The sequence below is a fragment of the Lissotriton helveticus genome, chromosome 3_1, assembly GCF_964261635.1.
Source record: "Lissotriton helveticus chromosome 3_1, aLisHel1.1, whole genome shotgun sequence".
Classification (NCBI taxonomy): Eukaryota; Metazoa; Chordata; class Amphibia; order Caudata; family Salamandridae; genus Lissotriton; species Lissotriton helveticus.
In genome coordinates, this window is record NC_136061.1 from 770,138,728 (window position 1) to 770,165,948 (window position 27,221).

The 27,221-nt window shown below is 43.3% G+C and overlaps 1 protein-coding gene across 1 annotated transcript in view; it reads left to right on the top strand.

Moving 5' to 3' along the window:
- Positions 1-27,221, top strand: part of TRIM66 (tripartite motif containing 66) — an 842,425-nt gene that overhangs the window by 547,116 nt on the left and 268,088 nt on the right. Inside the window, exon 4 of the mRNA XM_078680990.1 lies at positions 5,848-5,995. Coding sequence (XP_078537116.1) covers positions 5,848-5,995 — 148 coding nt within the window. The remainder of the gene's footprint in view (positions 1-5,847; positions 5,996-27,221) is intronic.

Sequence of the window (27,221 nt, forward strand, 5' to 3'; positions counted from 1 at the left end):
CTAGGATTTCCCAATGTTTTGGTGTTTTTCCCCCCTGCAACAGCTTCTGAACTGCATAGCCACTAGCCCTATTAGCATGGCACTTTTAGTGCCAAACACATAACTCAAAACGAGGATACTTCTTCAAAGAAACATAATGTCCTACATGTGCTAGAAGATTTCTCCCAGTCCCAGAGGACATTTTGCATATTACCCTTTTCCCTATGCGCATGAACCTAGGCAGGAAAAAAACAGTGAACAAGTTATGTTATGTTATGTTAAATTGATTTATTAAGCGCGCTAACACCATTAGGTTCCTTGGCGCTGTGGCCAAGGGACAGCTTTACACAGGGCTATCCAGTCTCGCCCCATTTCCCCAGTGGCTGCAGTACAGTTATTTTCCTGATGGTGAAGCCAGAGTGGCTCAGGAAAACTACAGTCCACTGCACGCTAAATGGGACAGGGGATGAGAGCGGAAAGCAGACAGGACAATCAGCCACCAGTTATTGGTGGCTGTAACATTACCTTCTGCCTCTTGATGAAGCCCAGAGTCCTCAATCCTCAGTTCACTATGTTTATTTCAGGCTCTTGTTTGACAAGGCACCTGAAAAATACACCATTCTTGATCTGCAATATGAAATATTCTGTGTTGCTTTGCAAAATAACCATTGAGAAGTACATATGGTTTCACGGGTAGTTAATGCTAGGATGTTACTAGTACTGACATTCTCAGTGATCTAACATTAAAGCAAGACCCGGCCACAGGATAACTATATTGGACCCAGAAAGGAATACCTATGCATCTTCATCAAGTCACCAAGAACATAAAATGCCTTATAACTGACTGCCTGTCAGCTGGCACTCGGTGTAGCCCCTATGATGTATTTAACTTAAAGGGCCATTTAAAATCTATTCACAAGATTTAAATTCCACAATACTTCTTTGAAAGAAGAATCTATAGTAAAGTGAAGGCGTCAGTCTCCCCCGTAAGCACACCACCATTAAAATGCAACGTCTGCCTGATTGTCTGAGCATTTATAGAGCTTCAACAAGAAAGAGAAAAGAGAATTATGAGTTGTATAAGGTGGCGGTAATGAAACACCTACTAAAAGAATGGCAGATGTGTCTCCACTGGCTTCCCCATACCCACAAACTCATTTAGAGTGTGAGTAAGATGGCCTTCCCGACTACAGAACAAACACAGAGAAGACCCTTTGACGGTTCCTGGAGCCAATGGGATTGAAGTCAGAGGAGTCGCTCCATGCATTTCAGCTCCTCCACAGTCATTACAGTTAGTAGAATTCTGTCCAGCACAGCCATTCAAACTAAGGCGGTCCAACAGAAAAATCCTTCTAAACTTTTAAAAGAACTGCCCTCTTTTCCACCTCCGGGACTTGTTTGTCAAGTAGGTTTCGATCTGGCTCATTATTCTAGAATAAAATTTTAGTATCCCCCCGGAACCCCTCCACTGCCCTATTTCCCCTTCAATGCACCAGTTTGGTCATGCTGCCTCTCCATAAGTCTTTTCATCATGAAACATTTGGTTTTTCGAGAATACCATCATGTGCCTCGTGTGATCCAGGGCCTTGGGAGTAAAAAGATCTTGTTTATTCCGCAACTCTTTTTGTTTTATCTCCTTGGATCCAGTGGCTTCTGTTTTAAGAAAAGCCTTCCTTTGTAGGGCCCATATCTCATGGTGAAGAGGTGTCCTCCACAGAGCTCTGCACAGCCACTCACATCCCCTGGCATCCACAAGCCATAGGTGCATTGCATAGATCATGCGTTCTGCTCATCAGCCAGAAGCTCCCCACTCCTTCACTTGTGCTCCACTGGTGCTACCAAGTGGTTCTAATCAATACGCTATGAAGATCTCAATAGCTGATACATTCGAGACGCTCACGGCCATTCTTCCCACACTGGCTTGGAATCTCTTGCTAAATGGGGACTCAAACTTCAATGGGCTCGTTTTGGGCCTGCACAATTCCCTCTGGGCTGTCCTGAGCCTTCCCTAGGGGTGACTTATATCTATTAAAAAAGGAGTGATTTAGCTTGGCAAAAGGTTTAAAACTGCACACTCAGTCAACAATGACGTGCCTGAGACATGTTTCAGGGATACGTAGGTAGGTGGCACAATCAGTGTTGCAAGCCCTCTAATGGCATTCAAATTTACAATTTCTGGGCACAGATAGTGTCACTTTACTAGGGACGTACAAGTCCATATAATATGCCATGTTTTAAGGAGCGAGCACAAGCACTTTAGCACTGGTTAGCAGTGGTAAAGTGCGCAGAGTGCTAAAAGCCAACAAAAACTGGTTCAGAAAACAGGAGGGTGAAGAAAAAACGTTTGGCTATGACCCTGAGGAAACGGCCAAGTCCAACAGTATTCATAAATTAATAGATATATGGCTGTAGTTATTTCTGACAAAATGTACTCCTGAACAGTTCATGCCACATCTTGGATATAATTTGTTATATTTCAACACGAGTGGCATATTTAATTCCATGTGGAATTTTTGGTCACATGTAAACAATAAATATACAACGCTGTGAGGCTGGAAATGTTAAATAAAAAGCCATTCATCTTTCTATTCTGAACTTCATAATTCCCCTTCCCCTGTTCATTAGACATTGGACATTGTATTGGTTGCTCAAATAGTGGTTAAAATGAGCACATCCCAGACCTGGAGCCTTGTATATTTCTCTATCAAAAGGCAAAAATACAGCAATTCATAGTGCAAAACAACTACAGGTGATAGAGTGACTTAAACTGGTTTGGAATGTCATCCTGCTATATCAGGGCTCAATTTTGTAAAATCTTAAACATACTATGAGGAAAGTATGATCCCTCTTCCTGCAAGCACTAATAACATGACCAGAATTCTAGCGCTATAAGTCTAAGAATCTGGAGGGCTGGCAGAATGTAAATGAAGGCACACATGAAAATAAAAATATTTTGTTTTTGGTCCTTCATGATGTTCATCTGCCTAAGTTGCCGGATCAATTAGTAATTCTTTTTTTTTCTAATACAAGCATTAAGGTAAATACATGAAATATAAAACCAAACAGGAATTATTTGGACACTCCTTCACTGGCCCTTGATGGAGTGAAGTTGAAAAGAAAGTTGGTGGATCAACCTGGTCAAAAAGTATGTATTTTAGACCAACAAGGTGTCTGGAAAAAAATCAATGTTGCAAGGTTCGAAGGTGTAGCCAGAAAAGCATGGATTTTTTCTGCTGTCCCGTAGAAGCCTTCAACTTTGCAGTTAAAAGCTCTAGGGTGGACATACATCCAAAATGGGTAGGCTTTGCACTGTGTCCTAGTTCTCCAGAGATGAACAGTTTCCAACTGCTAACTTTCAGAAAAAGTTCTACAGTTTCTTCCGTAGTGCTCAAAGTTTTCAAACTTTCATAAAAACGTTCATTAAAGTCTTCTTGGACACCAGGACACAATTCAAGTTGTTGGAAGACTCCTCACAAATTCAGTTCAGGTTCACTTCAAAAGGTCTCATGGTTTCCTCTGCAACAGCTCTAACTCCCTAAATCTGCAGGGCTTCTCCGCTCATTGCGGACACTTGATTTGTTTCACATGGCCTGATTGAAGACATGTCCAGTTGTGAGTACACAACTTCCTCTATCTCCAGTACTTTCTGCACTGTGTGTGCTCAGGAAAAAATTTCCAAAAGGGATAGCAGATATTCTGCTGGACCTTAACCCAAATGTCCTTATGGGGATTAGCAAGAATCTATCTTCCTTCCTTAATTCATGGTACAGCTTTCCAGACCCAGTTCTTCAAGATAGAGAGAGAACATTTTCACTCAACAGTGCTCTAGCACGCAGATAGCTATGCATTCAGCCTGCAGGTCAGGCAAACTTCTTTTCTTCTTCTGTAGGGGTCCCATCCCTGATTTAGAGTGTCCATGTATTAGTTTGTAAAAGTTAAACTCAGTTTGTGTGAGCCCCTATCCAGTTCAAATTACAGTTCTTACAGTTTCTCCTCTGAGCATTTACGACAGCATGATCCTGTTTCGTAGAAGTGCTGTAGTACAACAACTATCCCAGTGGGTTGCAATGTCAGAACATTGTGGACAGTAATGTCGAGCTAAAAGAATATCATAGCCTAAATTGTGATTACCAAAATATTGTGAAGTTAAGTGTATACGTTTACTATACTTAATTACACATAATAAAGATTGAAGATATACATATTTTCAAGCTACATAGATATGGAGTTATAAATAGGAGATCTAATCTTAATAACCACTTTAACAATATCTTGGAGTTTTGGCTATGATATATTTGTAGAAGGATATTTGATACACAATATTTTGGTACCATACTGTCCCAGAGTACTTTGCAGCACTGCCTGCAATGAAGGCAACCCTCTTCTTTCCCCTGCATGCCTCTATATAGCGCCCCAAATCCAACCAAGGCCAGCCAACCCAGACCTGCAGCTAAGACTCAAAGCAATCCACACTTGTCAAAGGCCCAACTAACCCCATTCCATGTGAAGTGCTCCTCTGTGCCTGGGATGTGCTTTCTATACAAAGAGATCTGAGGGCCTGATTTTGAATTCCACAGATGGGATTTACTCCATCAGTGTGATGGAGTAAATTACTCCATCACCCGAAGGGAGTACCCGGCTGTAGATTTTATAGATGGCCACCAGCCCAGCGGACATCTCTTGGACATGCAGGAACTGGTTGCTACTGCAGCACCTATCAATGAATTGAAAGTTTGGTGGGCGGTTTCGACAACATGATGGAGCTGTATGGTAAAATATTTAATTTAATTTAATTTCATAAACAAAATCCCAAGTCAAGATTTTCTTCCATGGTGTAGGGGATCTTTACAAGTTTTCACTGCCCCTGGTGGTGATGGTTAGTGAAAAGTAGCAATTTGATTGCCCACTCTAAAAAAGGTAGGCAGTCAAATGGCTAAACCTCCGACTACCTTTCACTGTTTGCACCATCAGAGGTGTATGTCTGTGGCAGAGACGGAGTAGTCTCCTCCACTGATATACTTTAGTTCAGCCGGACTGTAAATGAGGCGGGCGGAACTTCAGTTTGGCTAAGAGGGTACTTTGTTGCCTTTGAGGCATAGAACCCTCTCCGCCAAACTCTAAATCAAACCCTGAGTGTTATGGCCTTTTTTTCACAGGGAGATATGACCTGGTTGTGGGAAAGGCAATCTACTTCCTTTCCTGCAGCTCACTATGCAAAGCCTTCAAAGCCAGGCATTTTTTCACTGTAATTTAAGGGGAGATTGTGTGCGAGGTGGTGTAATTAGATGCGAGCCAATGGGGCTGTACCAGTGAAATGGATTTTAGACATTTCTAGCTGTAATAAAAATACAGGCAGACAGCATGACAACTTATTATACATCTTATAAAATACAAGCAATGAGTATCGGCTTTTAATCCAGCTGTAACACACATATTTTGGCTGAGAAACAGAATATTTTAAAGTCACATATTTTGAAAACTCCTTTACCTACTCTTTGTTTTACGGTGAGGAGCATGCTCGTAATGTATGCTTTCATTGTAAAATAAGTATACTTGAGGTCAGATTTCGGCGTATTTCCCATCAGTGTCTGCATAGCAGCATTCCCATGAAATATGGCAGTATATTAATCTCTTACAAGCCGTGGTATTTTTGTATCCCCAATTGCACAGAGTTATTTAAAAGCCTGACTCCTAAACATTGCTTCTCATCAGGAGGTGCCTTCTAATAATCATCTTGGAGAGTTATTTTGTGCCCACTGCATTGTTTGTGAAACTCGGTTTGCCAAATGTTTAGAATGCAGGATCTTCAATGATCATTCTACGATTAATAAGAAGTTTGCATAATATTTATTGTGCTTTCTTTTGCAGAGCTGCTTTGAGTGCAAAGAAAAGAAACCGGCGTATACCCTGTGTACCAACTGTAACCGGTGGCTATGCTGTTCTTGTACCGAAGAGCATAGACATGGAAAGGAAGTTGGCAGCCACTTCCTGTCTGTGCCCCAGATGGGATCTTCAGGTAGGAAGAATGTAATATGGTCAACTGTTTAAAAAGGCTACATTGTCCAGGAGAACAGGCCGCATCCATAACCACCCCTCTCCCCCACCCCCATATACAGGTAAAATCTTTTAAGGCTAGCGCTGGCAAAGCCAATACGTATGGATTTAATGTACCAGAAAATGTAAACACAGGCATTCATACATGCAGTGGCATAGCTAGACCTACTGCCACCTGGAGCGGCCCCTAAATTTGCCACCCAGTGCAGGTAAGAGCAGGGGGTTGGGGTGGCGGCTGTCTGATGACTTGTTCCAATGGCGGCTGGCAGACGACTTGTCCTCTGGGGTGGGGAGAGTGCCTCCCAGAGCAAACCCCCCCACACCCCCCAACTATGTCACTGTACACATGCTGTGTGCGTCCATTGTATACACACAAATGTTGTTTTGAATCCTGCCAAACTGGCTTTGCCAATGCTGGGAAAAAGTATCAAACAAATTACTTTCTGTGTAGAAATCTAAATCTTGCAGAGGTGGTACTACAGAGCATGAAGTTGTCCTCTCTTTCTTAATGTAAATTATAATCCATATATCACCCGTTTCAAGGCACTGAAGGCCGTCAGAGAGATTAAGTGAGCTATTGCCCAAAGTCATATGATGCTGAGCTGCCACCAGAGCTGGGGTTCAAGCCGTGACCTCCGTGCTACAGAGTCAGCCGCTCTAGCCGCTGTGCCACACCTCTCATTACAGAAGAACAAACAGTCCCATCTACTTCATTTCAAATATTTTTATTAGGTTTTTCAATTAATCAATGTTGCATTACTCAATGATTCAGAACAATATGCATCCCTTCACAATGTACATTTGAAGAATTCTTTAACATTTCCAGACATATAAAATGAAATGTAATTAAACGCAAGTAACGAAGATGATATTCTAATAGTGAGCCTCTATTATCCTAAAGCTTTTAGTCTCATATAGTTTGCTGTGTCTGCTTCACATTGCATCAGTTTTCTAAATACGATTAGGCACTAGTTAACGTAGGTAATTTCAACTTGGAGGGGCAAAACAAAGTGCATGAGCATTTCACATGGGTAGGCAGCTGAGTAGACAGGATGGGTATCCTGGGCAGAGGGAGCCTGCATCTAACCACAGAGTTCCATCTTCCTAACATAAAGTCTGGGTCCCCTTTTGAGTCATGACCTCCCAAAGTTATCCAACTAGTAGCCAGCACAATTGCCACCCCCTTAACCTCAATCACGAGCAGGGTCATCATCACAGGATACTCTCCACACTTATGGAAAGAAACTGCAGTTTGTTGAAAAAAACCTAATCTAGACCCCCAATTACTTAAAAAAGTAGTGTCTCATATCTTTGCTCCCTGTACCTGCAAAACCTTTAGAAAACCATCTAAATGTCCACCTCATATATATATTGAGGAACAGGAACTGCTGGACACTTCCCAATTTGAATACAGGAGCCGCCATGGCATGGAAACAGTCTTGGTCTCAGCTGTAGACAGCATTAGAACATTAGTTGATGTGGGTCAGGCTGCGGCAATGATCCTATTGGATCTCCTCACAGCCTTTGAATCCATCTCCCTGACCCTTCTGACAGATCGACTATTACAACTAGGTATAAAAGACTTACCTTACCAAGAGATCTCAAATTGTGACTCACAACCAATTTAAGTCTGCCTCTTTTGCTCTGCCATGTGGGTTGCCTCAGGAATCGTCCCTGAGCCCAACACTGTTTAATCTATTTGTATCCCCGGTGGCTAAGCGGATTCGATCTTTTGGATTACAGACACTCTCATACACAGATGACACACAAACAATTGTGTCTATCACTAAACAAAGGCTTCAAACGTGCACGGAATCAACCACGGGAAGCACTTCTGGAACCAACTTCGAAAATAACAACAACAGAAGTCCCCCTCACGTGTGTCACCACGTACGGTGCACTATCCAACCAGTTGAAAAAATCAATAAACAAGAACTGGAAAATCGTCACCAGCATCAAGAAGGACTGGCAAAAACCACTGTTTTCCTTTAAGAAAGGGCACAGTCTCAAGGATGCTCTGGTCCACACCAGACCTAAAATACTACCTGCAACCCCGATGAGGAGTATAACTGACACTTGGAACCTTCCTAAAGTGACGGGCCACTTCCCTTGTTCAAACTGCTCTGTCTGTCACCTAACTACCCCGACAAAATCCTTGACTCTGGAACCCGGTAAAACCTGGTGGCAGAAAGCCCACACTAACTGTAACTCTGTCAATGTCGTGTACCTCGTCACCTGCCCATGCTCACTCCGTTACGTGGGTATGACAACCCGTAAAATAAGGCTACGGATATGTGAGCACAGAAGTAATATCAGGTGCAAAAAAGCCACGACAAGAATGAGTGACCATTTCCTCCAGACCAATCACACCACCAACGACCTGAAATGGACTGTGATTGAACAAATCGTTGGGGGCCCCAATATATCTGAGAGACTGTTTGAAAAGGAACAGCGTTGGGTGTATCGCCTTGGCACCCATACTAATGGCCTTAATGATGACATTCCTTGGGGTTCTGTTCTCAAATAAATGACTGAAATGAATATCTGTTATCCCAAGATCTGTATCTGTTCCCACCAACTCCCTTTGTCTGCTACGGTGTTACTTTAACTTTCTTAACTTTCCTAGATCAGTTTTTACCACTCCACTGGTCTTGATAACACCCATCCTGAACTCATGAGCCAGTTATACTTTTCACTGACTCTGATTATACCCCTCACGCGCACACCAAATTGCGCTCTTGTGTTTCCATCCGTGTTCAAGTCTCACCTCGTCTGCGCATGCGCATTACGAGTAGTGTCACTATCCCGAATTCCGAAGGAAATCATGTCTGCGCATGCGCCTCAATCCGCGCGTAATTCCCGGAAGTGAGTACCCTGCCCGGACCAGGCTAGCAGTCTAGCCCTGGAGTACATCCTCAACGCATGCGTGGTAGGAAGGCTGAAACTCCCGGAAGTGGTGTCGCGCCTTTTTCCTCACCGGCAACGCATATAACCGCCTTCACCCTTCCCAACCGGATCGACGAGACCCGGTCCTGAGGGCGTGTAGGCTTATCTGCAGGAGACGGACGCCGTGGGCGTGAGTACGAGTCCGGCTGAGAAACCATTCAGAGCTAAGTAGTGTTAACTGCTGCTTGACCAGGCTTTGGTGTCCCTTTTTCTTCCCTCTGTTTTGCTTTGCAGGATGTGCCAAATGCGCCGTCCCCTCCCTCCCGCGGTCTATGGGGTGGATTTTCATCCCTGGTGAAGTGAGACCCTCCCTCTTTCTCGCCACTTCTTGACTGCTTCATTGCTGACTGGCCACTGGCCATTTGGCCCATTGATCGATGAGTGACAGAATGTTGCGTGTTTATTTTCACTGCCATTTCGCCCTCATTTCACGTATCAATACCCTCCCCTGTGCACTTACACAGTTAGATTTTGCAAAATTGGCAATCTACTTTGACAGTGCCACCATATTAACAATATGACTTATCGTGTAGCCTCAGCCAACGGCAGAGCCACGCACCTCTGCTATTCTGCATGAGTGGTGCACCCTGGCACTATGAGCACTAGAAATAGACTGAATCTGGCTAAATCAATTGACAAAATATTCTAATTATGTTTCTTTTGTCTTGTGTTGTCTGTGTTTTCTTACCTTCACAGGTGCCTTTTTATTTTTAGTCTCTAAATTTTAGAGGCTGGAGGTGTGTGCGTCCTACCTTCGGGTGGTGAAGCCCGCCTCTGTGTTTTTGTGCACTTCACAGATCTTTTAACTTTCAAGCCCTCTGGTAGGGTGGGCCTTAGAGTGCCCATACCGCCGAGGTTTAACACCATAGGTCCTGACGAATGCCAGGTTAATGATACCACACCGGCTGAAACATGTCCATGTCGACCATTCACATATTCACTTAATGCTAGAGGGAGTAAGACCATCCAATTAGTTGGCTCTACTCACCTACACATTTTTTAACCTTGCCCTTGATGGTCTTTGATTAAAATTAAATTTTTGACACATACAAGGCAATTTTAATCCCACCACTTGACACTATTCACGTAATTTTCCACATAGCCCTCCCATCACGAAAACCAGCTCCGCAGTAACTCTGGCGTCGAAGCACACCGGGGTGACATTCGGTCACACCCGGTGGGGCCCGATGATGAAGCAAGTCACCGACCAGGTCGGTGAGTGAGGGCTTTCCTAACAAACCTATTGGGCTTTGTTGTTTCCTTGTGCTCTGTGCCTTTTTCCACCTGAACCAGAACAGGAACACTCTTTTGTTGTTGTTACATATTATAATTTGGGGACTAAGAGTGTTCACGACTCTCCCTCTCTCTCTTATTGTTTGTAAATATTTAAGCAGCGCACAGCTGTGAGAGATTATTTCTCTTTTCTTCCTTTTTTCCCTCTCCTGAAACCAAGGGACCCTCAATTGGTTTACCGCCAACTCTGATTGAGTACCACCCACCAAGCAGATCCCATAATGTCGAATCTGGGTCTAACCTTCTCGGAAGCAGAAATAGATGCGATAATGGCAGATGCCAATCTCTTTGCAGACCCGGCAATTTCACAAGCCATAGCACACACCTCAGACTGGGAGAAATTAACGGAACAGAAACGTGATCGTATACGCACCATCTTACATGGGACGATAATGAAGCAATACCTGACTTCCAACTCAGCACCAAAAGGCCTTTTGGTGACCAATGCCCCCCGCATCTTTCTAGATGATGCACAATTTAGGAAAGATTGGGCCATGATCGCGTGGCATTGCACGCGTGATTGGCTCGTCCTGATCATTAAGACTGCCCTGCGTCTCTCTGACATCCTATTGATAGAAATACAGGAGACGGAATCACAATTTAAAACAACTGTGACCGGCTACAAAAAGAAACTAGATGAGATCAATCGTGAAATGAATGAATATAAAGAAAACCTATTGCAGTCTAAACTAACCAAATTTCAGAAAGACCTTAAGAAATTTGAATTCAACAAAACTTACCCTTACGCTGACCCTGATTATACAGCACCTACAAAGGGCTTGAATGAATCAGATGCAACAGATGATAATTCCTCCAATAGTAGTGGGTCAAGCACAGGCTCATACAAACGAGGAGGGAGACGAGGCAATAGAGGCCACAGAGGCAATCAAAGATTCCAGAACCACAACCAAGCACCAAGTTGGGCAATGGCACCACATGCCGGATACGGGCCGCCACCATTCCCCTTTCCACACCCACAATTCCCTATGATGGGTTGGAACCCAGGATGGCATCACCCTCCTCCTCCTCCCCCCCAAAACCAATACCAGCAGCCTTTTTTAGAACGGGGCCGCAGAGGCAGAGGGAGGAACAAGAGAACCCCCAACCAAGTCTCCTGGCAAACAGACGAAGCTGTCGGGAACCGCACGAGGAGCCAGACACCACAACCAGGGGCCAGCAACCAACAAGTCTAATCACCAACTTGTCGGATTTGGAACTCACACCCACGGAACAACGAGTATTAGAGAAAGGACTGGGGTTTGTGCCTACGGCTCGTCCTGATAAATTTAAATTACATTGTGAACTCACGGATTTTTTCCGCAAACTAAAACTGAAGGCCTTTTTTGAAGGTAAAGAGGATCCTGATGCAGAAATGCGTAAGGGAGATACTGGCCTGAGACCAAAATCGACGTTTGTACCCCCTCCGCACACTGTACCAGCTGCTATTACAGCTTTCGAACAAGCAGTGTTCTTGGATTTGGAAGCATGCCCTGAACCGCACCACTTTGGCAACTTCAGCGCCGAGGAGTACCGGGCACTTGATAAACTAAAAAACAACAACGCTATTACCATCAAACCAGCCGATAAAGGTGGCGGCATCGTAATCCAAAATATTAGGGATTATGAGAGGGTATGTGAAGAATTACTGAGTGACACCAACAATTACCTACCACTTACCACAGATCCCTCCCCTGAACTCCAGAATCGTATCACCGATCTGGTCCAGGAGGCCGAATCCAGGGGTCATATATCTAAAAATGAAGCAGACTTTCTTTCGAGGAGTAATAAAATTATTCCATACTTCTACACACTCCCGAAGACTCATAAAAATAAATTGCCCCCACCTGGACGCCCAATTGTGTCGGGAATCGGGTCCATTTTAGAACCCCTGTCAACCTTTTGTGACCAGTTCTTGAAACCAATTGTGCAAAACACACCGACATACCTCAAGGACACGAAAAGCCTGCTACACCAACTGCAATCAATCTCTTTTGAGCCAGATACCATCATCTTGGCCACCTTAGACATTGAGAGCCTATATACCAGTATCCCGCAAGATGAGACTATAACGGTACTAAAGGCCGCCCTGCACTCTACCACTTGGGAATATAACACCCCCAGAGACTTCATAACTGAATGTGCCACCATCGCACTGAAAGAAAATTTCTTCGCATACCAAGGGCGTCTCTTCCTACAATGCTCGGGGACCTCGATGGGCAGTACATTTGCCCCCAGCATAGCGGGGTTGTATGTCGCAGACTTCGAGGCTAAAAACATACTGTCTATTAACAACCCGTTCAGCAGAAATATCACATACTGGAAAAGGTATATTGATGACGTGCTGCTCATCTGGAAGGGCAGCATGGAAAGGCTAACGGAGTTCCTGAACTGGCTTAATACTCTTAACAGATACCTGAAATTCACCCACACCGTGAGCACTACGGAGGTGGTGTTTCTTGATGTGGTTATCACTAAGAGTGGAACAACCTTAACTACCAAGACTCATTACAAAGCTACAGCTAAGAATAACCTGTTGCAGTTCTCTAGCTTTCATCCTCGCCCGTTAAGGGAGAATCTCCCGTATGGTCAATATTTACGGATTCGCCGGAACTGCAGCAACTTAGTTGATTTCAAAACCCAATCAACTGATCTAACAGCTAAACTGGCACAAAGAGGCTACCCCAACCACCTACTAAACAAAGGCTTCAAACGTGCACGGAATCAACCACGGGAAGCACTTCTGGAACCAACTTCGAAAATAACAACAACAGAAGTCCCCCTCACGTGTGTCACCACGTACGGTGCACTATCCAACCAGTTGAAAAAATCAATAAACAAGAACTGGAAAATCGTCACCAGCATCAAGAAGGACTGGCAAAAACCACTGTTTTCCTTTAAGAAAGGGCACAGTCTCAAGGATGCTCTGGTCCACACCAGACCTAAAATACTACCTGCAACCCCGATGAGGAGTATAACTGACACTTGGAACCTTCCTAAAGTGACGGGCCACTTCCCTTGTTCAAACTGCTCTGTCTGTCACCTAACTACCCCGACAAAATCCTTGACTCTGGAACCCGGTAAAACCTGGTGGCAGAAAGCCCACACTAACTGTAACTCTGTCAATGTCGTGTACCTCGTCACCTGCCCATGCTCACTCCGTTACGTGGGTATGACAACCCGTAAAATAAGGCTACGGATATGTGAGCACAGAAGTAATATCAGGTGCAAAAAAGCCACGACAAGAATGAGTGACCATTTCCTCCAGACCAATCACACCACCAACGACCTGAAATGGACTGTGATTGAACAAATCGTTGGGGGCCCCAATATATCTGAGAGACTGTTTGAAAAGGAACAGCGTTGGGTGTATCGCCTTGGCACCCATACTAATGGCCTTAATGATGACATTCCTTGGGGTTCTGTTCTCAAATAAATGACTGAAATGAATATCTGTTATCCCAAGATCTGTATCTGTTCCCACCAACTCCCTTTGTCTGCTACGGTGTTACTTTAACTTTCTTAACTTTCCTAGATCAGTTTTTACCACTCCACTGGTCTTGATAACACCCATCCTGAACTCATGAGCCAGTTATACTTTTCACTGACTCTGATTATACCCCTCACGCGCACACCAAATTGCGCTCTTGTGTTTCCATCCGTGTTCAAGTCTCACCTCGTCTGCGCATGCGCATTACGAGTAGTGTCACTATCCCGAATTCCGAAGGAAATCATGTCTGCGCATGCGCCTCAATCCGCGCGTAATTCCCGGAAGTGAGTACCCTGCCCGGACCAGGCTAGCAGTCTAGCCCTGGAGTACATCCTCAACGCATGCGTGGTAGGAAGGCTGAAACTCCCGGAAGTGGTGTCGCGCCTTTTTCCTCACCGGCAACGCATATAACCGCCTTCACCCTTCCCAACCGGATCGACGAGACCCGGTCCTGAGGGCGTGTAGGCTTATCTGCAGGAGACGGACGCCGTGGGCGTGAGTACGAGTCCGGCTGAGAAACCATTCAGAGCTAAGTAGTGTTAACTGCTGCTTGACCAGGCTTTGGTGTCCCTTTTTCTTCCCTCTGTTTTGCTTTGCAGGATGTGCCAAATGCGCCGTCCCCTCCCTCCCGCGGTCTATGGGGTGGATTTTCATCCCTGGTGAAGTGAGACCCTCCCTCTTTCTCGCCACTTCTTGACTGCTTCATTGCTGACTGGCCACTGGCCATTTGGCCCATTGATCGATGAGTGACAGAATGTTGCGTGTTTATTTTCACTGCCATTTCGCCCTCATTTCACGTATCAATACCCTCCCCTGTGCACTTACACAGTTAGATTTTGCAAAATTGGCAATCTACTTTGACAGTGCCACCATATTAACAATATGACTTATCGTGTAGCCTCAGCCAACGGCAGAGCCACGCACCTCTGCTATTCTGCATGAGTGGTGCACCCTGGCACTATGAGCACTAGAAATAGACTGAATCTGGCTAAATCAATTGACAAAATATTCTAATTATGTTTCTTTTGTCTTGTGTTGTCTGTGTTTTCTTACCTTCACAGGTGCCTTTTTATTTTTAGTCTCTAAATTTTAGAGGCTGGAGGTGTGTGCGTCCTACCTTCGGGTGGTGAAGCCCGCCTCTGTGTTTTTGTGCACTTCACAGATCTTTTAACTTTCAAGCCCTCTGGTAGGGTGGGCCTTAGAGTGCCCATACCGCCGAGGTTTAACACCATAGGTCCTGACGAATGCCAGGTTAATGATACCACACCGGCTGAAACATGTCCATGTCGACCATTCACATATTCACTTAATGCTAGAGGGAGTAAGACCATCCAATTAGTTGGCTCTACTCACCTACACATTTTTTAACCTTGCCCTTGATGGTCTTTGATTAAAATTAAATTTTTGACACATACAAGGCAATTTTAATCCCACCACTTGACACTATTCACGTAATTTTCCACATAGCCCTCCCATCACGAAAACCAGCTCCGCAGTAACTCTGGCGTCGAAGCACACCGGGGTGACATTCGGTCACACCCGGTGGGGCCCGATGATGAAGCAAGTCACCGACCAGGTCGGTGAGTGAGGGCTTTCCTAACAAACCTATTGGGCTTTGTTGTTTCCTTGTGCTCTGTGCCTTTTTCCACCTGAACCAGAACAGGAACACTCTTTTGTTGTTGTTACATATTATAATTTGGGGACTAAGAGTGTTCACGACTCTCCCTCTCTCTCTTATTGTTTGTAAATATCACAGATGACAGACATTCTATATCCGTCAATTTTAACAACTGCATAAAGGCAGTTATCAATTCGATGAGAACTAATTGTCTAAAATGAAATGCAGACAAAACAGAAGCCATTATTTTTGGAGGCCAACTGTTCATATGGAATAATAGCTGGTGACCAGATATGCCTGTGCCAACCAATTCAGCAAAAGATATGGGTGGTATTGTAGACCAACATCTTGCTTTTGATCTGCAGGTTAACCGTACAGTTTCCGCATCTTTTAATATCATCAGGATCCTCTGCAAAATTTTCCCTTATATCCCAGTATCAGCTCGCAAGTAGTGGTTCTGGCTCTGATTACCTCACAACTTGCTTATTGCAACACACTTTATCTGAATATCAAACTTGCATCTTTGACTAAGCTGCAAACTGTTCAGAACGCAGCAGCGAGATTGATACTGGATATCCCCAAACTTCAATCAATCTTGGCGGAAGTAATTAAGCTTCACTGGGTACCAATGAAAAAATGCATCATGTTTATGGCCTTGTGCATTGCACGCAAGAACTTACTTAACTCTGGGCCTAGAGCAGTCAGAGCGCTGTTTCACATGTATGAACCAACCAGACTTCTTCGATCGGTGACTCAAAATCTGGTGGTGGTCCCCAAAGTTCAAAAAGCGATCTTTCTCGGTGGCCACTTCCAAATGATGGAATTCCCTCATCTATTATGTTATGAGTCTGAGAAGCCGCAGGGCTTTTAGAAAAGCCCTTAAAACTTTGCTCTTCACTTTATAAAATGCAGACCCTTAAAGGTAATCGGATGAGAGTCTGTTCCTATCATCTGGTCTAGCACTGTCTTTAGCGCCTTCACACCTTTGGGTATTCTTGCGCTTCTATAAGTTTACTTCATTTAATTTCATAGAATGCATCTAGAGAAAAAGAACTGAATGTGACAACCATCATAGTAGAGGTTATTTTTCTGATTTTCAGTAATCCCATGTGTACTCTAATAAGAGCACTTCCTGGAAGGTGAAATGATAGGAGCTTGCTGATAGCATGAGTTGAGAGAGTAATACTCCTCTGGGTGGAGCCATGCTGAAGGCTACTCCATTCATATTTTAAAGAATTGCTAAACAATATAACCTACAGACATTTGCGCTGTCAAGCCAGACCTATCAAGTGGCAATTATTTTATATAGAAAGGCTATTATTGCGAAACTTTTAGAATAGTTATGTACTGATATTTGGTGTATTTAGTCATTCACGGACATACAAGTTTGGGATCAGTTAGAATAGGTGGTAAGCTGTAACAAAACCAGTGAAATATGTGGAAAGTGGTTATCAGTGCATTTAATGTTATTTTTACAGGCTAAGATAGGTTCTTGATTGGATTATGCTAATGCTTTCTGTTCAGGATTGCTGGCCTCTTCTATTCAGTAGCTGCACTTGGTCCAGAATGCAGCAGCGCAGTTCCTGTTCAAACTTCCCAGAGATTCCAAACATAATATTTTTATTTTATGTCTTTGCTTTAAAGCCATGCACTACTCTGATCCGATGTTTATCCACCATTAGTCCTATTGGTGCTCTCCCAAAAGAACCATAAGAGCCTATTTCGCCTTCCTTTTTTTAAATTCCAGAGATCCAGAACATGTACCAAGGGGCAGATCTTTCACCTTCCTGGCGATAAAGGCTTGGCTCTCTCTTCCAATTAAAATTAACATTATATCAGAATACCTGGTCTTTAGGAAACAATTAAAAATCTGGCTCTTTAAACAGGAGGAGAGTCCTTACCTGGGTTAAATACTGGCAATTGTCTAAGTGCCAGGAAATTTGTTAGTAACCGTGGACTCTACACAAACCATATACATTTGAAATTATCCTTCTACACTTTGGACACTTCAACTGATTAATAGTGGTATTCTTTGCCTACAGGTCAGAAGGGTGCAAGTAGGGATATGCTGTGGATGCAAGCAGCAATAGCTGCAAGCATGTATGAGATGCTTCCTGGAGAGAGAAGCTATTTGGAGATGCTGGGAAGGATCCATTAAAAGGAACAGGAGTCTGCACTTAGGGAATCATGCACCAATACATAGGGTGGATTCTGTCATCATGAGCTTGTATGGAGATGGACATTGACATCACTCCCTATCTTGCCTTCTCACCATCCTTAATCCTTTGCTCCCTTATGCAACCCTGCCTTAGTGATAGCTGATTTATTTGGGTACTTTCAACTGTCTTTGTTTACACCACATCACCTTCGCCATAGCAGTGTGTGAATGTCTTTATTGTTTAAGTTAATCAAAACCATAACAATATCATAAAACAAATATAATGTCCCTATAAAATTATTTAAAAAATATTTGAAAAACATGAACAAGCATATTAATTATATAATTCCAATAGAGCAAAAGCGGTGTCCTTCTCATGATGCCAATTTGAAGTTTGTCTCATAATACAGTAAGAATTTCATTATTTTTCAAGTCAGCTGAGGGTCTGTCGTGCCGAGTCCTCTAATAATTGCTGCTCTACACGTTCGAATACCTCTGTCATTAAAAGCCTTTTTCAGTAATAGCATACGTTGCATTTTTAAGGTGGGACAGGCGCAGATTAGATGGATGAAGTCTTGCCGGGCTTCCCCACATAAACCACAAGAATTGACGCCACTATATTTCCACGATGGTTGTTCAACTAGGCTTGGTAATACCCCAAATCTTGCTGCCATTAACTTGAGTTTCAAGTGGGGCGAGTATGTTGCTCCGAGGTATTCCGCCGGTCGAAGTGATGTATAGGATTGGAGAACCATCCAGCCATGAGATCTTTTTGCTAGGGTTCCTTTGTCTGCCAATAATGATTGCAGTTTTGCCGCCTTGTTTACTATGCTACGGAAGATTTGGAATGAAGGGTTCTTCGTCCATAGCTCCTTCGTCTCAGTGTCATCTAATGCCTTTTTTAAAAATTTACCGTAGCTTGAGTTTGAATCCTCCTGGGCTTGCCACAAGGCTTCATTTAGCAGATTAGGTCGATTCTGCCATAATTTATACCATGTTTTGATTGCTGCGTATTTTCTCCCGATTTCCTGCTTGATGAGGCCAAATTCAAGTCGGACCTGTGCCGGGGCTGCTGACTGGGGTAATCTGAAGACTTTTTTATAGGCCTTTATTTGTAATGAGTCTAAGATTTTACCATCTTTTCCAATTAACACTATGCTTCTATATGTGATTGATGGTAGTACTTTTGCATTCATCACAGAGATTAGAGGCGTAAATGTGGGGCCGAATAGTTTCTTAGCGATAGCGCAGAAGGCATAGATATTTCCGTTTCCTTTTTTTTCAAGATATTGTTTCTCTGGTTGAAAATTCAGACTTTTGTCGATGCATACCCCCAGATACTTATAGGTTTTTACTATTCAAAGGCGCTTTTCTCCTAATTTGAAATGATACTGATGCCATGTGCAGTTCGTGAACGACATAGTTTTTGTTTTGGTCTCGTTAATCTCCAGTGCGTTGGTATTGGCAAACAACAATAGTTCATTAAGTGCTCTTTGTAGGCCTACTTGGGTCAGGCTAAACAAAACGATGTCATCTGCGTAAGAGAGATGCGTTATGGGCAATATTCCCAGGCGCGGTGGGTGTACATTTGCTTGATCCAATCGAGGTGAGAGGTCGGCCATAAAAAGATTGAATAGATGGGGGGCTAATACACAGCCTTGTTTTAATCCAGTCTCAGTTGGTATTTTTTTGGATAATTTAGTTCCATTCGCCAGTTTTACACGGACCCAAGTATGTGTGTAGAGTTGTATGATGGGGCGCAATATTGTTTCCGGAAGCCCCAGGTTGTGTAGGTTTGGTCCATAGTAACCCACGATTCACTCGATCGAATGCCGATTTAAAGTCTATAAAACACACTTGTAGTGGTCTTCGCTGGCGTTTGCATTTATCGGCTATCATTGCAAGAGCTAAAATATTTGTTGTGGTGCCACAACCTTTACGAAATCCAGTTTGATTTGCAGGAATCAGGCCATTTGTATTAGACCATTCCACCAGGTCCTCCAGGATTAGTGTGGCAAAGTATTTCGCTTCCACGTCCATGAGTGCAATTAACCGGTAATTTGCCGGATCTGCCCTGTCACAACCCTTGTAGATCGGATTAATGATTGACCCCTTCCAGCTTGTGGGAAGGGTATTTGTTATGGTGATTTCGTTGTAAAGACCTTGTAGCGATTCTGCCCAGTAGTCTGGATCCGTGCTCAATATGGCCTGAGGAATGCCATTTGGACCTGGGGTGCTATCATTGCGACCCTTTTTTATTATTCTTGCAATATCCTCTAATGAATGGCATTGACACTCCTGGGTTGTGGAGATGACATGATCTAGCGATCCTGGAGGATTCTTCACTGTGAGTTCTGCGATTAAAGCCTTGCTACTCACAGTTATTGACTTATTCGCAGATGTTATTTGATCTTCAAATATTTTACTTAGATGGGATGCCCATGCATTCTCTGATACCGATGCGTTGTTGATCACTTTTTTGATCTTATCAATTTAATGACTAGTTCCCAAAACAGCCTAGTGTTTGCTTATTTGGCACTAAAAAGTAATTTCGTCCAGAGGCTTTCCTGTTGTACTTTATGATCCTTCCAAATTTGGATTTTATACTGCCTCTTGGCAATCTTTATATCCTGCCATATATGTTTAAGGATTTTCTGTGTATTGTTTTTCCTCACCATCTTTCTCAATTCTTTTCTTAACAAGTAGGCTATCCTAGACATATTTGTTTTGGGCTTAAGCCTGCTAGTCTGTGCATAATTGATTTTTGGTGCCTTAAGCAATAGCGTTTTCGCAAAAACAGACCAGCATTCTACTGTGTCTTTGCCTGTTGTATTCTTGGCTTCGACTATTTCTTTTGCTAATGCTGATAGTTCAGGTAGGGTTTCTGTTGACCAGTGAATTCTTTTGAGGTTTGTTGTGGTCAACTGACCCAATTCAGCGGGCGCCGCACGGTGTTTTTGGTAACCCATTTCCAATTCAAATACCTGATATGCATGATCACTTCGGGTGGAATATTTGATCTTATATTTCGTCACACGCGCAAGTAAAGGAAGAGTTGTAATTGTATAGTCTAGAATTGACTGCCCGTGAACGCCCTGATATGTCGCACGCGGTTGATTGTCCTCTTTTGTTCTGCCATTTAGGACTCGAAGGCCTAGATCTTCTAGTGTCTGGACCAGCTGTTGCCCCTTTAAGTCCTGTCTCTTTATTAATGCGGATGCTTGTGGAGGAACGGACCATTGCTCGTTGTCTAATATCATCTGATCATCATCATCTGGTGTATGGATTAAATATGAATTAAAATCGCCAGTTATGATTATCTCCCATTCTGGATTATCAAATCTGATAGAGGCGACTAGTGACATTAATGTTTCGAATTGTGCCTTTTTTCCCCTTGCATTTGGATGAGTATAAAGATTTATTAAAATTACTGTTGTATTATTTTTATGCCCCTGTACCATTTTTATTACTTGTAGATCATATGTCGTACTCGGTAATTGTTCTGTATACATTTTTAGCGTAGTTTATATATAAGTTGCAAAGCCGCCCTTCGGCCTACCATAATTGTGTGTTCTGGTTGCTTTTACTTGGTGGAGTGTATAGTTGGCTACATCCTTACACTCCATCATCCATGTTTCTTGCAGGGTGATGATGTCATAGTGCTCCCAATATGCTGGGGCTGTGTCTTCCTCTAATTCCTTTTTGGCACCGGCAATGTTCCACAATAGACACTTTATGGTACTGTTGATTGTGGTTTTGCCCTTTGTGGCAAGTCATTTCATATTCCAAACATGCCATCCAGCTCCATTTATTGCCCTCTTGTTGTAAAATAGGACTCACTGTTGCGTCTCAGGCAAGGTTTGTTTTTCCTCTTGCATTATGGAGTACTGAGTACGCAGGTACGTTCTGTTGTTCCTTTTTTTAATTATTTGTCTCTATTAGTAGGGGTGAGGGATATCGTCTCTTTATTGGTCTTGTCATCGTGATACCCCAACTTTCAAACAGTTGTCTGACATTCATTATTAATGCTACAATGTCTTCATTTTTCCAAGTTGATAATGTTTTTTCCATATTACTATTTTCTTCTTTCTCGAGAAATTCAATTGACAACAGATCAGAGGTAGTCAGATGCTTTAATGTAGGAATTTCAGCTATTAGTTTTAATAAATTCCCTCTATTGAGGAGATCTTGTTGCCCCTGAGAAATATAATGATGGGTCAATATGATCTGTTTATTACAACTATTTTCTTGATTATTGCTCAGATATTTGACTCTCGTTCCGGCGTGTTGGAGTACCCCTCTTTGAGTGGTTCCATGTCTGTCACCTGCCCGCTTGTTGATTTTAATTATAATGTTTTCATTGGGTACATCTTGTTCCGGAGGTATTATATGCTCCTTCTCAGTAATGCCCTTTATTTGGGCTGGGTTATTCTGATCATCAGTTGATTGCTTCATTGGGGTAAGATCTGATACTTCCCTCTGATTACTTCCATATCTGTCTCCAATTAGTGTATTGATTTTAATGCTCACTTTTTCCTTCGGTTCCTCTTCTTTTGGGAAATTTCTTCGTTCCGGTTCTGTTGTGCCTTTTATTTCCACGGTATTACTCCTACAACACAAAGGTCGCTTTTCTTGCGTCTGTTCTACTGTCTATCTTTGTTTCTTTCCTGAGAGATCCCATCTGGACTATTGCTTCTGTTTGTATGGTTTTCCTTCTTTTCCATCTCTTGTGGGAGATATCTTTGCTCCATCTCTGAGCTACCCATTGTTTTCGGCAGATTATTCCTGCTAGTGGTCGAACGCTTTGCGATGGTTCGTTTCAATGCACATAAAATTTGATGTTGATTTATCTGCATCATATTTGAATTTAAAATTTTAAATTTGAATTTGAATTTAAAAACATTTGTACAGCGCTCGCATACCCAACGGTTTCATGGCGCTAGTCATATCACAAGATTCATCTGTTTGTATACTATGACTTAATGATATCCATTGGGTAAGATCTCCTTTTTAACACTCTTCCTCTACTATAGCTCTTTGAATTATTTGTATACCTTGCATTTCTAGATCTATGTCGATTTTTTGGTTTTCAAAGATAGGGAACCATTTCCTACTGGTGCTAGTTTCTTGTATTACGCTGGGATTATTCTTTCTGGATTTCCTTGCTCTTTTTCTCTGTCTCTTGGTTTGCCGGCCTTTCTCTATCTTGACTTGGCCTTCCTGTAACAGCTGCTCACCGTTTACATGGGATGCGTTTTTTACTATGATCCTGAGTCCATCGCTTCTCATCTTTGGTATATCCTTCCCAGAGTTACCCTTATTATAATTAGGACTTTCGATATCAGTACAAATCATTGGGGTTTCTGCCACAGTCGGTGTTTTTGTTTCACCGGAAATAGCACTTTGTGGGCTTGCTTCTGGGATTTTTGTTAGTTTGTTGTTCCCTCCACATCATTAGTCTTTTTTCTATCATTTATTTTACTTGTTAGGATCTCTGGAACGTTACTTAGCTTATCAATTATAGGGCCACATACACAGTCTTTGCTTAATACTGTTTTTATTTCTCGGTCCTTCATTGTTAGATCAGATAGTGTTTCCAGTTTCGTGTTAATTCCTACGATATATGAGGCTATGATATTCATGAGGTCGATCTATGTATCTAATTTATGATACTGCATATTAAGGACTGCTATTGTGATTTCCAACACTTTAAGTAATGATGTGTATGCTGATTGCTGAGTCCCTCCTTTTGTTTCTGTTTGGGTGTAACTCCACTTTTATCTTTATTTTTTCCTTGTTCCACAACATTATCTACTGTTAAGCTGTTATTGTGTATAGGAGTTGTAAACTCAAGCATCAAATGCTGCTGGGGAGTCGTCTACAAGGTCTCCCAGACAAGACACTGAAGAAGACAAGATTAGAATATTGCTGTTTGCCTCATCTTGAGCCTAAAAGGATCTGAACACATCTCTCTAACAGTGGTGCAATTTCACTCCCTACCACTTAAGTAACGGAAGAAATTCAGACTCATCTGCCTGACTACAAGGTCCTAAAAAGCAACCAGGGTTTTATAAAGAGTTGCTCAAATAAATACCACCCACCCCAATTTATCTACAGACGATTTGAAAGATGGCGCATTCTCTCACTAAGCATGGCACTTTATCAATCTCTATCTTTTCCTCTTCGCCTTGCGGCATGCCTGTCATCTGTAGTAGTGTTTTAACCATGATTGGCACCTAGAAGCTGAGCTAAATCCTGACATGTGTCTGCACTCTAAAAAATTAACAAGCTAAACTGCAACTTGAAATTACTGTAAATTACTTAACAACTGCCCGTTCTGTGAGCCATAGACTCTCAATTCACCCCGAGTTTGATGTTACTTCTTTCTTTCCCTTCAAATCCCTGGTGCACAAGCACTCTGAAACAAATGACTACTTCCACAAGTGCAAACAATAAACAGCATCTAACAAATAAATCATGCTACTGGTGAAGACACATTCTTCTTCCATTAGTGGCAAACAGACAGTATGTGCACAGTGGGAGTACACCAGTGCAGTATCTGGCCTCCGTGTTACCTGTTTCAGTTTATAAGAACTAGACCGATGACTAGGGTGTTTTTGAGGCAGTGAACTGAATTAACTGTCCTCGAACGGACCTCAAGATAAATTAAAGTGTTCATAATGATGCAGTATTTCTTTGTTTATGGAGTGTTTTTAATTATTCTTGTTTTTTGTGGTTCTCATTCACACTCGCTACTAACAAACGTTGGTAGCCTGAGGCTTTGCCACCGTTTTCACACATTTTGGCCCGAGATGAGTTGAGGTTTTTTCGCACAATAGAACCGTAGAGCTGCTCTGCTTGTGCTTCAGCGCATTATTCACACCTTCGAAATATGTGCTTTCTTTCTAAAAATCGTGCCTCTGGATTTCTTGACAACTAAAACAGAATTATAGAAATTATTTCTAAATATTTGTTTTGCACACTAAAAGATTGTTCTTTATATAGTTCCAGTGACAAAAATGCAGCAACCATGTCTTGTCAGTTTCGTATTCAGACCATCCTTAATTGCATGTGGGTTCAACAAAAAAAAGACTTTAGCAAGTATTTACGACACTGTAGAAATCAAAACATAAAATCAAAAAAATCAAAACCCTTATTAAAGCATAACTAAAATAAACTGAAGCCAGGGGTGTGGCCAATATGGTGGAGTAGTAAGTTCATCTCTGCCAATCTGCTCCCATCTATGTCCCCCGAGATGTCACTCGCCATGGGCAGTGTGGAGGTCTCAACATCAACTCTAAGAATGGGTAGTTTGTGCCCCCAGGCGGGTGGACCCCTGAGAGTGGTGTGGGTGGCGGCCTCCTCTGGACCCTAGGACGCATGCCGACCAAAGCTGAGGAGATTTGGGGCAAAGGTGGGAGGACAGCTGCATTTTGAATGTCTGCTTTAGGCTTCTCCATTGACAGTCTCCCACCGATGGTGGTCCTGGAGTGGCATCTCCTGCAAGGTTGTCGGAGAGGAGCTGGCGTGGCCTTGGCCTGGAAGGAGCAGCGTTTTAGTCTATGCCTCTGGGGAGGAGAAGTGACTCCAGCGGACGCACAGGACGCTTGCACTGAAAGATGGGGCTCTGCCTGACACAGATGAAAGTGGCTATAGGTTCCAGCAGGCCCCTGACGATGGTTACTTAGAGATCACCCTTACGGCTGCATGAAACTACCTGGGCAGTGGAGGGGGCCTACCTCTACAGCACAGTTGAGGCCCTCTGTGGCGGGCTGCTGGTATCCAGGTCCTCTGGAACGCAACCTCTGTATTTATCTGGCAATCTTCTTTGGCGCACTGACTCCCATGCAGCAGGGGCGGCTGGTGACATTTGAAAGTGGTGGGGCGCAAAGTTTGTGTGGTAGGGCGCAAAGTTTGTGGCGAGTGTGCAGTGGAGAGCGAGTGAAGTGACCAATGTCATAGGGAGGTTTCGAGGGTTCTCCCCCCAAAGAAAATCCTAAAAAAAGAGATGGCAAATGGTGCATTTTAAAGCATATTTGCAAAAGCAAGAAGGTTAATAAAGCAATGGTCATAGTGTCTTTTCAGACTCACAAGCCTGTCAATAAATCTGCTGGCACTGCTCCAGTTCAGCTGTCCTTTCAGACTCCTGTACACTCTTTAGCACTCCCAGGCCTTCCAGCAAGTCTAACGTCACTGCCCCAGCTCCACTATCCTTTCATACTTCCAGTCCTGCCTGTAAGTCTACACACACTGCTCCAGTTTCACTGTCCTATAAGACTCCCAGGACTGTCAGAAAATCTACTGGCACAACCCCCAGTTCCACTATCCTATCTTTACTCTCTCTCTGGCAGGAGAGGGCCCTCTAGGCACTAGCAGTACACACACATACTTGATCTTAGCCAAAAGGCCGAGAAGCACTAGCAGTTATTTCTCGTCCCCTTTCTGACAGGAGAGGACCCTGGCAGGGGCTGGCAGTGGTTGCCGGGAGAATAATGTCTAATAAGTCAGACTTTTTACGCTCAAGACCTGTTTCCCTGATCCAAGTGCATTAGCTGGGAACTTTTAAGGGATTTGAAATCACTCTTATTAAATGGGATCCTCATGCACCTGGCAGTGGCACGGGCTGCCAATAATGGGTATCAGGAGTGGGCCACCCCCACCACCAGAGTGCGGCGTTGGGGACATTAGCGGAGTCTGCCTTTCCTATCACAGGAACTAGGAGGGAGAGAAGGCAAGAGAAAGAGAGGGGGAGAAAGGAAGCGCAAAGGAAGAAAAGTGGAGAAAGGAGGGAAGAGAAAAGGAGAAAGTGAGTCAGTGGGGACAGACAGACGAGAGAGGACAATAGAGAGAGAGAGAGAGAGAGCGAGAGAGAGATGGGGAGACTGAAGAAAATAGAGATAAAGAAGAAGGAGTAGTGCTTCAGAGAAAGGGAAGACCAGAAAGGAGTAGGAGAGAGTGCAAATAAAATGATAGAGAGACAGAGTCAGTGAGAGGGAGACTGGGGCAACAAGAGAAGGAATGGATGTCAGAGAAAGGAAGGGAGATGAAAAAAGGAAGACGCAAAAACGTGTGCAACTGACCCTGGAGCACAAAACAGTGTTTCAAGGACCTCGCCTTGAGAAGAAGACACACCAGGGTGAGACGCCACTCAGAGTCGAATACAAGGAGATGGCTAGATTGGCCCTACAACATCATCCATCAGCAACAGGCCAGCCCAGATAAACTGAAGTGAGGTACAGACACCACAGCTGATCTATAAGACCTGACAGTCAGCAGTCCTAAGGTTTTTGCTGCCCTTGGCAAAAGTGCTCTAGAGAGCCACATCTAGTAGCCACCTCTCTAGTGTACGCACCTGAAGGAGCAAGTTATTTTACTTATATGTGGTGACCTAATGCATTTCAAGGTGCATCCAACGCCATACTTGCAAACCTATCTCAGAAGACAGAACCACCACCACCCTGTGCACCTAATCACCCACCGCACAGCTTCAGAAATGAAGCGATTCCTTTAAGAAATGAGACTTTTTTGATGTCATTTGAAATTCAAACTCGTCAAAGCGATGGCAGTGATACATTACAGACCAACGTGGCACTTAAAAGGCTTGATGCTACCTCCTAAGAACCTGAATACTATGTAAAAGCGAGGAATACATTAAACACTCCTCCGCAAAGAAATATGCCATGTTC